The 14,681-nt window shown below is 40.3% G+C and overlaps 2 protein-coding genes across 2 annotated transcripts in view; both read left to right on the top strand.

The window, feature by feature from the left end:
* LOC117817031 (leptin receptor overlapping transcript-like 1) overlaps window positions 1–14,681 on the top strand; it is a 762,389-nt gene that overhangs the window by 26,685 nt on the left and 721,023 nt on the right. The gene's annotated exons all lie outside the window — the stretch shown is intronic.
* LOC117817032 lies at window positions 3,140–4,833 on the top strand. The gene is made up of 3 exons (XM_034689479.1): window positions 3,140–3,247; window positions 4,329–4,463; window positions 4,672–4,833. Exons 1-3 carry the CDS (start codon window positions 3,185–3,187, stop codon window positions 4,801–4,803), a joined length of 330 nt encoding a protein of 109 aa, XP_034545370.1. The 5' UTR covers window positions 3,140–3,184; the 3' UTR covers window positions 4,804–4,833.

Here is a 14,681-nt window from a genome sequence, read left to right as displayed (position 1 = left end):
GAGGTAGCCCTAAATGTATCTCAGCTAAGTAGAGGACAAACTAAATGAGCAGAGGCAGAGTTTTCCGCCGTGCTTTGGTCGTTATCTTTTCTGCACTGACATCAAAAATGTAGAGACAAGTTGAGCATGTTAAACTCCCTGCTATAATATATGATACAGCATGAGTATTGTGACATGTGTACAGTATGGACACCAGCACTATGAGAGCTTCTTAGACGTATCTGGTTTATAGATCATTCCCTTATCCAGCTCTCTAGCGGGTCACATGTCACTGCATCATGGCAGATTTGTGACTCTGAACTCTTATTCTTCCCACAGCGGCTCCACATATGAACCAAAGTCTAACATTTAATCTAACATATGATAGAGTTAAAACCCGAGGAGGCCAAGCAGAGGCTGCGGTCCAACACTAACGTCTCCACGCTGCGTGAGGAAGCCAGCGTTTGGACATCTGTTATTTTAGAGTCAGACTGTGGGAGAGCCAGCAGCAGAGACAATAGAGCTTATTGTCCACAGTTCAGGACCCCTGGGACGCTCGCAGACAGCCGCGGAAGTCTTTTTATAAATCCTGAACGTAGCAGCGGGACATATCGCAGGGCAAGGAGACAGATTCATTCAGGGCTTACTAAAGTCAATACACAAAATTAATATGTGACATTACACTGATTGCTGTTTTAATGCCCTGCACAGACGATGATAATCACAGGTCGTCAATGTAATCCTCTCTTCTTGAGAAAATAGAACACACACACAAAAATAAATGAATAAATAAAGAGCTGAGGTAACACAAGCTGATTAAAAACAAACATGTTTCTATCTAGGGAAGAAGAGTGTGTGCTCATTGCAAAAACTCCAAATCTTACAAAGTGAAATTGTCTCATTTTCAGTCAAAATGTCTTCTCCCACTTGATTTAAGATAAATTCACTTAACAAGTAACATTTCAGCAAGATAGAGGGAATTGTTTTAAGACATCTTAAATATCTTGTTAAGGCAAACAATCTTCAAATGATCTTTTTTTGAGTTTTAATTTAGAAGAAACAAGATTTATTTTATATTTCAGACATTTTTCAAGCTGAGATCTTATTTGTAGAAGACGGATAATCTGGATTTAAGACAAACCCTTTACTTGATTTAAGTAAATGACTTTTATTGGAGAACCTATCAGAAAACAGCTCCATTGATCAATGAGAGAAAGAAAGAAAGAAAGAAAGAAAGAAAGAAAGAAAGAAAGAAAGAAAGAAAGAAAAAAGGAAGAAAGAAAGAAAGAAAAAAGAAAAAAGGAAGAAAGAAAGAAAGAAAAAAGAGAGAAAGAAAGAAAGAAAGGAAAGGAAGAAAGAAAGAAAGAAAGAAAGAAAGAAAGAAAGAAAAGAAGAAGGAAAGGAAGAAAGAAGGAAAGAAAGAAAAGGAGAAGAAAGAAAAGAAGAAAGAAAGAAAGAAAGAAAGGAAAGGAAGAAAGAAAGAAAGAAAGAAAGAAAAGAAGGAAAGGAAGAAAGAAAGAAAGAAAAAAGGAAGAAAGAAAGAAAGATAGGAAAGAAGAAAGAAAGAGAGAAAAAAAGAAAGAAAAGAAGAAAATAAATAATGAAAGAAAGAAAGAGAGAGGGAAAAGAAGAAAGAAAGGAAAGAAAGAAAGACAGAAAGAAAAGAAGGAAAGGAAGAAAGAAAGAAAGAAAGAAAGAAAAGAAGAAAATAAATAATGAAAGAAAGAAAGAGAGAGGGAAAGAAGAAAGAAAGGAAAGAAGAAAGAAAGAAAGAAAGAAAGAAAGAAAGAAAGAAAGAAAGAAAGAAAGAAAGAAAGAAAGAAAGAGAAGTTGTTGTTTTTAAGGGTGGGTTTCAGTTTTCAGACAGTTTCTTCTAAATCAGATAGAAATATTCATCCTTAAACTCGATGCACACAATGAAACACCTCCTTTAGAGCAGAGCTGGCTTATCCTAAAAAACAACATGACTGAGTATTAGTATATCCAGCTCACTATGAGCAGTGTGGTATGTCTTTGATATGCGTCTTAACCGTTTTGTCACAAGGACTCCCGTCTCAGGGAGATACATGGTAATATATATAAAAATACATTTAAATTTTTTTTGTGCGTTTCAAAATATTTAAAGACACTTTACAAATCATAAAAGCACACGTTAAAAGACCTGATTATTTCTTATTTAACCAGGAAACCTCGTTGAGATTAAGAATCTCTTTTACAAGAGTGTCCCGGCCAAGATCAGCAACAGACCGTTCCAACAAAGTTACAGACAAACAACACAAAATTCTAAAACAGGACAACATATCATGGATCACATGACAAAAAGTCATCAGTCAAAGCATCTTCAAGCTGATGCATCTTCCTCCAATGTCTTCAATCTGCTTTTAAAAACATTTAAAGAGACGAGCTCACTCAAACCCAAACTCTCCTGCAGCAGGATCCTGACAGGAGGAGCAGATTGAAAGAAACGACTCAGTAATACAATGATTAGAACATCAGCAGCAGTTTAAAGCAGTTCAGAAAGGTGGGTTTTGATTTTGGATTTGAATGATGTGAGGTCAGGGAAGTCACGGATGAGTTTGGGGAGAGAGCTCCAGAGGGAGGGGGCAGCAGTGGTGAATGCTGTCGTCCCAGGTTTTGGTGCTCAGTCCTATGTAGAATACTCTTTGTAAACAGAGCAGGTCTAGACTGTACTCTATGTTCTATTATTAACAAAGACCCAACATCAAGACAGGATAAGATCCAGTCCCATCTTACAGACAGGACTCAGTCTGATCTCATCTTAATCCACCATGAGCAGAGCACTTTGCAGGATTTAGCAGGTTACAGTGGCAAGGACAAACTTCCTTTAACAGGCAGAAACCTCCAGCAGGACCAGACTCATGTTAGACACACATCTGCTGAGACCGTGTTGGAGAGAGGGGTAGAGGGAGATGAAGAGAGAGAGAGATGATAGTGGTGTTTGTAAATCCATCATATCATTCATTATATAAGTCTCCTGGAAACAGTCCGACAGAAGACAAAGACATAAAGTGATTTAAGACACATACAGCTTAATGTGACATCATGCCATTTTATAGATGTTGACTGTTAACAGTATATCTAAAGACGTTCCTGTCGTCCCCTCAGGCCTCCTCACACTCCTCACTGTGAGAGGAACTGCCCTATTTGGCACGTTGAGCCCAGAGGGAAAACTGCTGTGATCTCGATGCGACTCCTGCAGCTCTCCAACCCCAAACTGATCCATCCAGACTTCCAGAGTAACAGAGAGGTGAGATTATATCATGCTTTGCCTTGTTCATAATGTTTATAATGTTCATAATCAATCAAGGAGGCCTGCCAGTAGAGAGTTGCAGTAGTCAATGCGTGAAGTGCGTTTTTAGTTTACGTTTAAAAGTCTCAATATCTCTATCAGCTCCTCTCAGATCCTAAGGCAGGCTGTTCCATAGTTTAGGAGCGTAGTGGCTGAAAGCAGCATCACCAAATGTTTTTGTTCTCCTCTGAGGAACAGCTAAAAGAGAGGAGCCGGAGGATCTGAGAGGCCTTCCTGGTTTATACACTAAAAGCATCTCTGATATGTAGTCTGGCGCCTTAAAAAAATTGGTAAAAGAATTTAAAAATCGATACGAAAAGCAACAGGCAGCCAATGTAAAGATTTTAAAATAGGTGTAATGTGTGCTCTCCTTCTGGTCTTGGTTAAAACGATGTCTGCCTAAGTTTTATCTCCAAAGGTGGTTGATAATAGAGACATTTATCTGCCCTGATCCTGCGTTACTTCTTCTTTATTTACTTAACCAGGTAAGAGACTCATTGAGATTTAAAACCTTTTTTTCAAGAGTGACCTGGCCAAGACGGCAGCACAAAATAGGTTACAACACACAACAAGCACACAAAACAACACAAATAAAATACGGTCACAGTTTCACATGGTTACATGGTTACACAGTGCAATCACAAGATCCAATGGAGCTTGTTTCTCTGTCTTTTATGAGTGACTTGAATTCCCCCAGAGTTACAAGATGTGTCAGTTTCAAGTCCTTCTGCACATCATTCCAGGTAAACGGGGCTGAAAATTTAAAAGCCTTTTTGCCCAGTTCAGTTCTGACTCTCGGGACCTGCAACTGTATGATGTCCTGAGAGCGCAGGCCATATCGACTGAGGTTTCTACACTTGTGTACACACAAATATGTAGGGAGAAGTCCAAGAATAGATTTATAAATAAAAATCAGCCAGTGTCTTGTCTCAAAGAGACCCAGGAGAAATGACATACCCTGCTAATACACAAAGGAAAAAGGTCCATTTATCGTCGGGTTTCCAAATGAGTTGATTGTTGTGTTGTTTGTGTTTCACAGAGTGTTGAATCCACGGTGTCTTTTGCTTCTAAGACGGCTCAGATCTCTCAGAGACTCACTCGGCTCTCACTGCCCCGACTGAAGGAGAGCAGCACCTGCTGCAAGCTCGGACGCCCCGAGGAATCAATCTGGACTGTAAGAGAACAAACTCTGAGATTTGAGATGATGACTACTTATTTTATATTCAGTTTATTGTTGAATTGTTGCCTCAGCCTTGGAGACATTTTTGTAGCAGTCTCGCTCATTTTATGATGGAAAGAAAAATGACTGTACAGGACAGATCACCCAGTCTGAGCTGTCTCTCCCTTGCCTCTCTCAATGCTAATGATTTATTTACACCCAGGTTTCGAGGGCGGCACAGAAAGCCTTAGTGAGCGCTCGTGTTGAGATGCTGTCGACACCAAAACAGCTTTCCAAAGACTACATCCCTCCACGAGAACCAGAGTGGAGCAGAGAAAATGTCCGGTCTACCTGAGCTTCAAATCTCAGCATATCAACCAAGTCAGTGCTGAAGTAGTCTGTGCTCTTTCTAACAATTTGAAGAAAGTTAAATATGTGAAGATTTTTTGATTTTATTTAGACATTAAACTCCTTTCTCTGCTTTAATTACGTTAGCTTTAATCCTGTCCAAATATCCTCTAATCTGATATCATTCAGATTCTTTGGAGTTAATAATCATGTTAAAGACAACAAGGATATGTCTTTGTTTTGTATCTCTGACACTGTACAGATATTCAGATCATTTATAATCACGGTTTAGTGTCAAATAACAATTCATTCTACTTTGGGTCTTTGTTTGGTTTCTCCAGTGTTCTAAATACAGATCTTTGGTTGTGCTTCATGATGAGTTTAATTTGGTTGTGTTTTGGATCAGTGCTGACTGGAGTCTGGCTGATTAGCTTCCTCACCAGCTGACTAAGTCTCTGTCTCCAAAAGTCTGCAGCTTAGTCCGGGGGATGGAGAGGAGACCCAGGTCCGAAGACCATAGGTTCCGGGATTGAGTGTGTTGGTGGAGGAGGTCAGCCAGGTATTGGGGAGCGAGGGCATGCAGGGATTTGTAAGTGAGGAGGAGGAGTTTATAGGAGATGCAGTACTTAACAGGGAGCCAGTGGAAGGCGCATGAGAGTCGGGGTGATGTGCTGCCGGGGCTTTGTATGCATGAGAAGAATATATTAATGAATAAGAGTCAATAACAGAAGAGGAACGAAAACACAAAGTAATAACAGAAGCTAAATGATCTGAAAGTGTATTAAAGGTGACATATTATGCTCTTTTTCATCAACATATATTGGTCTAAGAGGTCCCCAAAACATGTCTTTAAAGTTTATTGCTCAAAAAAACACTTTGAAATCAGATTTTGGTCTGCCTGTAAACCCCTCTTTTTCAGCCCTGCTCAGAACAGGCTGTTTTCTGTGTCTGTGCCTTTAAATGACAATGAGCTCTCTGACCACGCCCCCTCAGGAAGTGGATGTGGCCTCGGCTGTCCAGCACGTTGATCTAATGTTTACATGTTGGCTGAATATACACGGCTGCTCACAGACCCGCGTTACTTCAACCCTCTGAATCTGATCCAGAATCTGATCCTGACGGAGAGGCGCCTGCAGCAGGACCTTTCTGAAGGATTGGTCCCAGATTTAGTGTTTCTTGTTGTTTTATTTGTCAGTATGTCGACGTGTGTCTTGGTACACAGCTACCAACATGTAGCTATGTGGCTATGCTAACTAGCGCTAGCACTTTTCAATGACAAATAAAAATCAGCCACTAGATCTTCAAATCTGCAGACGTGGGGAGTAAAACCGACATTTGTGTTTATTAAGACAGCCTACAACTAGCATGCCTCCCTCCTAAGCTCCTTGTTAGCACACACGTGTGCAGGGAATGAAAAACGGAGGAGGGGTTGAGTTGTATTTTATACAGTCTATGGGCTGAACAAGCTCCGAGCTCTGATTTCCTGTTACAGACTGGATGGCGTTGTGACGTATGAAAAACACTGAAAACTGAAACGGCTGGTTTCAGCACACATTTACAGAAAGGTGGAGAAATCAGAACAGGGGCAGGATGGATTCTTTTCATTTTCAGGGGGTTTGTAGACAGGGACACATATTTCAGGTAGAGAACCATTAAAAAGTCGATTTTGCATGATGTGTCACCTTTAATGTGAAAAATAACATTTAGACTGTGATGTGATGAAGATGTGTTAAATATGTTCATGCTCTGTTTAAGACGACTTGAGGGGTAGTGAGTGATAAACAGCCCAAGGTGTAGCGTCTGTTTCTTTGCAGTTTGAAGATTGCTGATATTATACCATGCATTGGAAACATTAAATAAGAAGTCTGTGAATATATGAAAGCTTTTTAAATTAAAACGTTTGTAAAATCATGGAATAGAGGATGATCAATGTTAGCAATAAAACCATGCATCTCGCTCTCTGTAACAGACTTGTAGTCCTTGTTTGAGCCTCAGTTTGATGCAGTGATCTCCTGTTTTTGCTTTGATTTTACGACCACGTTAGTATGAATCCTCTCTCACACACACAGCATCAGTTCAAGGTTTTCACCGAGTAGATTTCTTGACCTTTAAGGATCAGTTTTCCTCCGAGCTGGCACTTTTCTTTCTCTACAGTTTCATCCCCTCCTCTCCGTCTTTCTGAAGCAATCCAACCAGTTTTAAAGTTTGTTCAGATTTTTGGTGCCATGAGCGTTTCTTCACCGTCAGATATTTAAACAGTGTTATGTCACGGTTGTTGAATGAACACGTCTAATCTTAGTGTGAGAAAAAATCACCAAAGCCAATCAGAAGCTCCCCTTTCTCCTTTCAGGGGTCATGACCACAATCTGACCACAGTTCAGTTTACAGAAGCTGCTGGCTGAAATCCACTGTAATCCCACTCACCCTGTCGGTGGTGGAGCTCCACGCTGAAGAATACACATTGTCGGTGTGCTCGGAGGCGGCTGGACCTGGACTGTAATTTGATTTTGGAGCTCTGCAGGCATTGTGGGCTGGTGAAGGTTTTTGGCCCGGCTGGACTCGATGCGACTAGACATCAAAGGAGATTGAACCCACACCCTGCTGGGAGGCTAATCTGGGATTAGCCTGCTGCGATCGTGACCTTGGACCACAAGGAGGAGGTGTAGAGATGAGGACAAACATAACAAAAAAAGACAGCTGAGTTGAGCCAAACAAAAGTTTCTTTGTAGTGGAAAATTGGATTCTGACGTAGAGGTAACTCTCTGTAAAACAAAGTATAGGTGCATTTCGACTAAGAGTCCCGGGTCTTTCAGCCCCCAGAACTACTTTACCCTGAACTAAAAGGTTCCTGTGCCCCCATTGTTGTCTGCGTTTCGACCAAGGGCTGAAGTCCCGGGTAGATTGTGCAAATCCGGCCAGTGACGTATGGAGGAAAAAAAAAGTAAATGCACTACACCACCAGACCAGTAGAGGGCAGCAAAACAAAGACGAATGCCAATCATCACAGATGACACCATAGAAGCAGACGGACAGGCAGGTATCATTATAGGCAACACAACAGTTAGCCTGTTAGCATGAAGAGACTCAGCTGGCGCTGTTTTAGATGGTGTTATATTTCATCACAGATGGATTCACTGAATAAACACGTGAGAGGAGATAAGCGCGAGTAGCAAAGACGTTTCAACACGGCTTTAAAATCCTTTTGAACTCAAAAAGCCGTGGCAGAGATCGGCCGGTGTTTTGGTTGAAACCGCGACCCTGTCAACTGGAGACTTTCAGCCGGATGCATCCCTCATAAACGTCTTTAGACGATCATTAAATATCTGATGAGGATATTGAATCTTAAAACTCCCTCTGTGTTTCAACAGCTGTGTAAACTCCACAAACACTGACACGTTCAGCTGAAGGTCTCCAGTTTACAGGGTCACTTTTAAAACCGTAACACTGGGAGAGACTCATTCGCGGTGTGTGTGTGCGTGTGTGTGTGTTATATAGAAACTAGATAAAGAACCTATTTAGCAAACTCTGTAGCTCAACTTGTGGTCGATAACTCATCAGTGTACTTGAAAGGGAAACTCCTTGGCTGTCAGATTTCCTCTGTACGCTGCAGCTCCTCTTAAGTCAACCTGCCTCACCTTTAAAATCAGGTCCTTCTCTCGGTTTAGTTTTTAGTGACATGATGATGAAGGCCCCTCGTCTGCAACTTTATAACTCCAGCTTAAAACACAGTGTTAGTTCTATTTGTTTAGAAACCTCATGACATGATATTCTATGACTACAAACGTAGTAGTCAGGTGTCCATAGCTTTTCTTACTCAACTCAATTCAACTCAACTCAACTCAGCTTTATTTATAAAGCACCTTTCATACATAAAGACCTTCAGCCCAAAGTGCTTCACAGAATAACAGAGAGACAGAAAACAACAGCAATGGTAAAAATTATAAAAGGCATGATTATAAATTTAAAAAATACTTAAAAATAAAATAAAACCAAAACAGTAAAATTAATAAAATAAGTAAGAGTTGAAAGAAAAGTTAGAAATAAGGTAGTGTTAACAAGATCAGGTGAATACAAGAAATAAATAGATAAATAAATAATTAAATAAGATAAATAAATGTTAAAGCAATGATTAAAATAATAATGTTTAAAATAATAATAAAAAATATATACATTATAAATTAAAAAATACAATCCAGGGCTAAAAATAAATGACTCCAAATTAAAAGCTAGATTAAAAAGGTAAGTTTTAAATTTACTTTTAAAAACACCCAGAGAGCTTGCCGTTTTAATGTCCAGAGGCAGAGAGTTCCACAGCTTAGGGGCGTTTCCTAGGTGGTAAAAAGGTGGTCTCTTGTTGTAGTTTCTGAAATGTCAAAAATGTTTTACTCTCTGTCCTTTCAACCCTTTAACCATCTCTTTGTTTAGACTGTGGATCAGACAAAAAGGTGATTTTATGGCATCAGATTAGTTCTGGAAAATTGAGAAAGTCAGTTCGTACCTTTTCCCACTTTGAGTTTATAAATATTCAAAACAATAATGGAAAGATGCACCAATAATCCCAATCATAAGGCTTCTGTATTGCAGTATACTGTCAACTGCGCTCTTATGTTTATAAAATAGTGTTATTACTCCATTAACTCCGTCATAGACTCAGCTTGGTGCAGTGTTTGTCACCTTGTTTGCACTCTGGGGCATCGTTTCCCTCCTTGCTGCTGTCTGAGTTTACTCTGGTATGTCACATGTTGTGTGCCAACCGCCCTGTGCAGGATGTTGTGAACATCAGCCCACACCTTCTGCTGCACACAGGAAGTGGTTAGAATGAGGCTTTCTCCATACCACCATCCTACTTTGTCACCTCATAATACAACCGCTTACTTCAAGAGACAGATCCAGCACAATGAACGACGAATACTTCAAGTCCTATCCTTGTTCTGACCTTCCTGTCTGACGTCTGACTGGAACAACACATATTTATTTACCTCTGTGTAATCTTTTATTTGCATGGATTAAGTCCACAAACAGCAGAGTCAGGGTGGAGTTCCAGGAACTCTCTCTCTCTCTTTGGTAAACAGTCTTGTAGCTGTGAGATGCTGGCAGCTGCAGCAGCACTCTGTCTGCTCCTGCTGTGGTTTTGAACCTGAACCAGTTGGACTGAGACATCGACTGGACTGCACAATGAAAACACAGCAATTCACCACCATTTGTGCTGTGTGAGATGAGGTAAAACCAGAACATCCATGTGGTTTCACTTTTGGTTGTTGGTCCTGCGTAAATGGGCTGAAACAGGAGAAACAGATGTGTGAATAATGAGAATCTTTAAGGTGTCACTTTTTCTGGAAGGATGGACAGAAGATGAACGGTGTCAGAGTTTATCCAAAGGTTTCTTAAAGGGCTCAACATGTAGTTTAAATCACCATCAGGACCTCGTGCATGTCAGAGTTTGTACGAGGATGATTCAAACTGCAGTAGTTTGACATCAATCAATCAATCAACCTTTATTTGTATAGCGCCAAATCACAACAAACGTTAGTCAAGACGCTTTTTCAAACAGAGCAGGTCTAGACCACTCTATGTCAAATTATGAACAGAGACCCAACTTCAAGACAGGGTAAGACTCAGTCTGACCCCACCTTAATCCATCATGAGCATCGCACATCACAGTATTTAGCTAGTTACAGTGGCAAGGAAAAACTTCCTTTAACAGGCAGAAACCTCGAGCAGGACCAGACTCATGTTAGACAGCCATCTGCCTCAACCGAGTTGGGTCTGGAAAGACAGATAGAGGGGAGTAAGAGAGAGAGGTGATAGTGATGAGACGAGTAGTAGTAGCTGTTGCCGCTGGAGTCCAGCACGTCTGTATCAGCTGGAGTCCAGATCGTCCACAGCAGGAGGACGTCTACGGCAGCTCAGAGGAACCTACGAGACAAGGGAGCTCAGGGACTCCAGAAAGGTCTATGGTTAGTAACTTTAATGGGACAGGAAGAGTTAAAGTAAGTGATGAAGGGGTTAGGGTGGAACGGGGTGAGATAGGATCCCAGTGTGTCAGTGCGCCAGTTCCCCCGGCAGTCTAAGCCTATAGCAGCATAACAAAAGCTGGTCCAAGCCTGATCCAGCTCTAGCTTTATCAAAAAGGAAAGTTTTAAGCCTACTCTTGAAAGTAGAGAGGGTGTCTGCCTCCCGGACCCTGACTGGTAGATGATTCCAAAGGAGAGGGGCCTGATAACTGAAGGTTCTACCTCCCATACTACTTTTAGAGATTTTAGGTACAACTAGCAAGCCTGCATGTTGGGAGCGTAGAGTTCAAGATATTTTCTGAGTACAATGCAGGCCAAACATTTTTGAAGTGAGACGTGATAAATCCTCAGAAGTGTCTCAGTGTTCTGAACCTTTTTTCATAACATGCTCTAAAAGAAGTCATGTTTTAAAGATACACTCCTTGATTTCTTCACAATAAAGCTCAACATCCCCATGTTTCCTCCAAATATTGATGCTTGAAACATCCTCTGTGAATTATCTGGGTTATGTGAGCTGTGCTTGATGCTATAACAAAATAAGGGAGTGTACTTTTTGGCTATCAATAGCACATGTAAACATTTCATGCTTCACAAGTTTAGTACCAAAATGCATCAAGCTTCACATCCTGTTGAATTAAGATGAAAGCTCCTCCTGTCTGCACATAAATTTGGTGTTATATTATAATGTTTTTTTACATATTTGATCTCAGATCCATCGAAATGAAGTGTAGGGAAAAGCAGAGAAGTAGTTAAAGGCTCAAACTAATTGCATGAAGAAAACAAAAAGCCTTAGCTCAGCAAGTATTCAAGCTGCAGTTTCAGTAAGATTTGATGCCAGAGGGAGAGAAACTCTCAATGTAAGATGAAGAGACTAAATAAGATTCAAAGACGCCCTCCTGGTTTAAAAAAAATGAGCACACTGGTGTCACCAAAAGTCATGTTGTAGAAAGTGACGCGGTCTGAGCCTGGCAGCCTCTAAATGGCAGATTCCTCACAGCCCTGCAGAGTCCTCTTAGCAACAAACAAAACCAGACTCCATTCAAATTCTGCACACACTCAGCGGCTCTCAAAACAAAACACGAGACGCTCTGATCCTCCTCTGACCGGAGTGACTCGAGGACAGAGAGAGCCAGGGCACGTTTTTCTGTTACACACGATCTGTGCAGGAGAGCAGGAAGGTTTCAGGACCATCGAGGCTTCTTGACCTCTGACCTTTCAGCTTCTAACTTGTGATCTGCTAGCTGCTAGTAGTACCACAAGTTGTAAAACTAAGCACTTTAGTGTTATGTACAGTTGTGCTCATAAGTTTACATACCCTGGCAGAATTTATAGTTTCTTGGGTAGTTTCTGTTGCTTTTATGATTTAAAAATAGTAAACACAGTTGTTTGATAAAAATTTTGCTTCACCCAACCACTAACCATGAGTTAAATTTTCTCTTATCATTCATATTCTCTGAAAAATGGCCAAAAAAAATCACAAATTCTGCCAGGGTATGTAAACTCATGAGCACAACTGTATGTTATTTCTGCTTTTCCAGTGAAATAAAACAACCAGGTGACTGTTCGACACTCAGTTCTTTTGCTGAATCTCTTCTTTAAAGCATCATTGATCATTTTAACTGGATTACATTATAATTATAATTATAATCATCTTTATTTAAACTTGAAAATCATTGAGAGCAAGCCCTCATTTACAATGACAACGAGCATATAAAAGAAACATTAAAATGCATGACAAGCAAATAAAAGATATAACCCTAATAGAATGATGATGAGTTAAAAACAGACAACAATCAAAAGTAATTTTACAACCATTGAAAAATAATGTTACACAAAGTCAGTGAAAACAGGTACAATCAGAGATTAAAAATTTTAAAACTAATGATTTAAAATGATTAAAAGAAACCAGTGCATTTATTTTTAAAGTGCTTTGCAGGGAATTCCATGCAGATGGTGCAAATATGCAAGAGGCAGATTTTCCCAGCTCAGAATGAACTCTGGGAACCTGGAGAGTGAGCAAACCAGTTGATCTGGTATGTTTTGCTCCAGAGGACCAAACTAGCATCAAAGATAAATATGACGGTAGCATTCCAATAAGTGCTTTATAAATAAACAAGTAAAAATGCAAATCACGTCTTTCTGCCAGAGAAGACCATCCCACCTTTTGGTAAAGTATGCAATGATGAGTGCTGTAACTATCACCAGTAATAAGATTTATTTTTTAGTGACAGCTGTTAACTATGGTGAAGTTTTCCTAAATTGCCTGTTTATTTTTCGTCACTTTCAACGTTATAAGTTATGTGTGCATCTACACATAAGGTCTTATACGCTAAATTACACTACTAGACTCGTCCTTTGTCTGCAAAATCATGTATCTGTAGATTTATCTGGAACATTTTTTGCAGCAATAAGAGAATTGCATGGACCTGTGAGCACCATAGACCTGAAAAAAAGAAGCCACTTCTACAAAGGAAGCTCTTAAAAAAAAGAGACTCTGCAGCATGCACCGTCCTGATTTTCTCTGAGCAAAAAGCCGACTGTTGACTCTGCAAACTTTCTTGTCTTTCTTTTAGTGGCTGCGACGTTTGGCGTAGATTCATCCTCAGCCTTTTGTTTACCCGGCAGTCTTTTCATCAGTTTAAATTTGCGATGCTTCAGCCGTGCACACGCCCCCCTAGTTTGGGAACCACTGACCCAACTGTGCTCATGAACGCCTTACACACACGTCTGCACAGTAGTGGAGAAATAGACCATCATAGGTATTTTACAACACTAAAATATGACTGTGTATACAAGATCCAAACCCCAAAATGAAAAAGCTTTATAAAACTTGAATTACCAGACATGTGTCAGATTTTGTGTCAGTTCCAACCTGCATGAGACATTTTATATCACAAGTATTACTCCACAAACCTCCCACTTTACCAGATACACAACATCTTGAGCATTTGATGACTATAGGAGGCAGTATCCATCTCTCATTATCACCCATGAAACATGATTTTGATAATAAGCAACACAAACTGTGAGACAGAATCCTGATTTATGAGAAGGATCTGATATAATGTGTGTTTTCAGCTTGAGCAGCAGTTTGCAGTGTATGTGTGAATGTGTGTGTGTGTGCATACTATAAACAAATATGCCTGTTTTTCAGCTGAACATGGGAAAACACCCTCAGGCCCCGGGAAACAGACACCGCTGTGTTTGTATGACATTCTCCACAGTGAGGAGATTTGAGTTTGAACGTTTAAATGAAAGATTCAGAGGTGAATATAAATGTAAGGGCTTATGTGTCCAGGCTTTATGAATGTGTGGGAGTGTATGTGTGTGTGTGTGTGTGTGTGTGTGTGTGTGTGTGTGTGTGTGTGTGTGTGTGTGTGTGTGTGTGTGTGTGTGTGTGTGTGTGTGTGTGTGTGTGTGTGTGTGTTTTGATTTCACACATTAATGAGGACTTAAATGACCTCATAAGGGCATAAAAAACAAACTAAAATCCTCCACAGAGAGAGGTCTTTTTTTAGTGTTAAATTTAAAGTTAAACAACTAATACTCATAGAATACATGAATATCTTTATGTTCCCACTTTATGAATGTGTGTGTGTGTGTGTATGAGTGTGTGTGTGTGTGTATCAGATAGAAGCCAGTGTAAACAGTGTGCTCCTCCAGCAGCTGTGTGTTTTATGAGCAGTTGATCTACCTGTTGGGTCGGTGTTGGTTTCTGTCGAGCTCGTTGTGCAGACGGTTCCCACAATCAGAGCGTTCTCACTCCAGGCTGTTTGTCAGGAAAAGGAACACCCCCCCCCTCTCTCTCTCCCTCTCTTTCTTTGTCTCTCTCTCTTTCTTCCTTCCACCTTCTTCATTCAGTAGAAACACA

The sequence above is a fragment of the Notolabrus celidotus genome, chromosome 8 (genome assembly GCF_009762535.1).
Source record: "Notolabrus celidotus isolate fNotCel1 chromosome 8, fNotCel1.pri, whole genome shotgun sequence".
NCBI lineage: Eukaryota > Metazoa > Chordata > Actinopteri > Labriformes > Labridae > Notolabrus > Notolabrus celidotus.
Note: the sequence above shows the minus strand (reverse complement) of the source record. Positions and strands in the feature narration are given on the sequence as shown.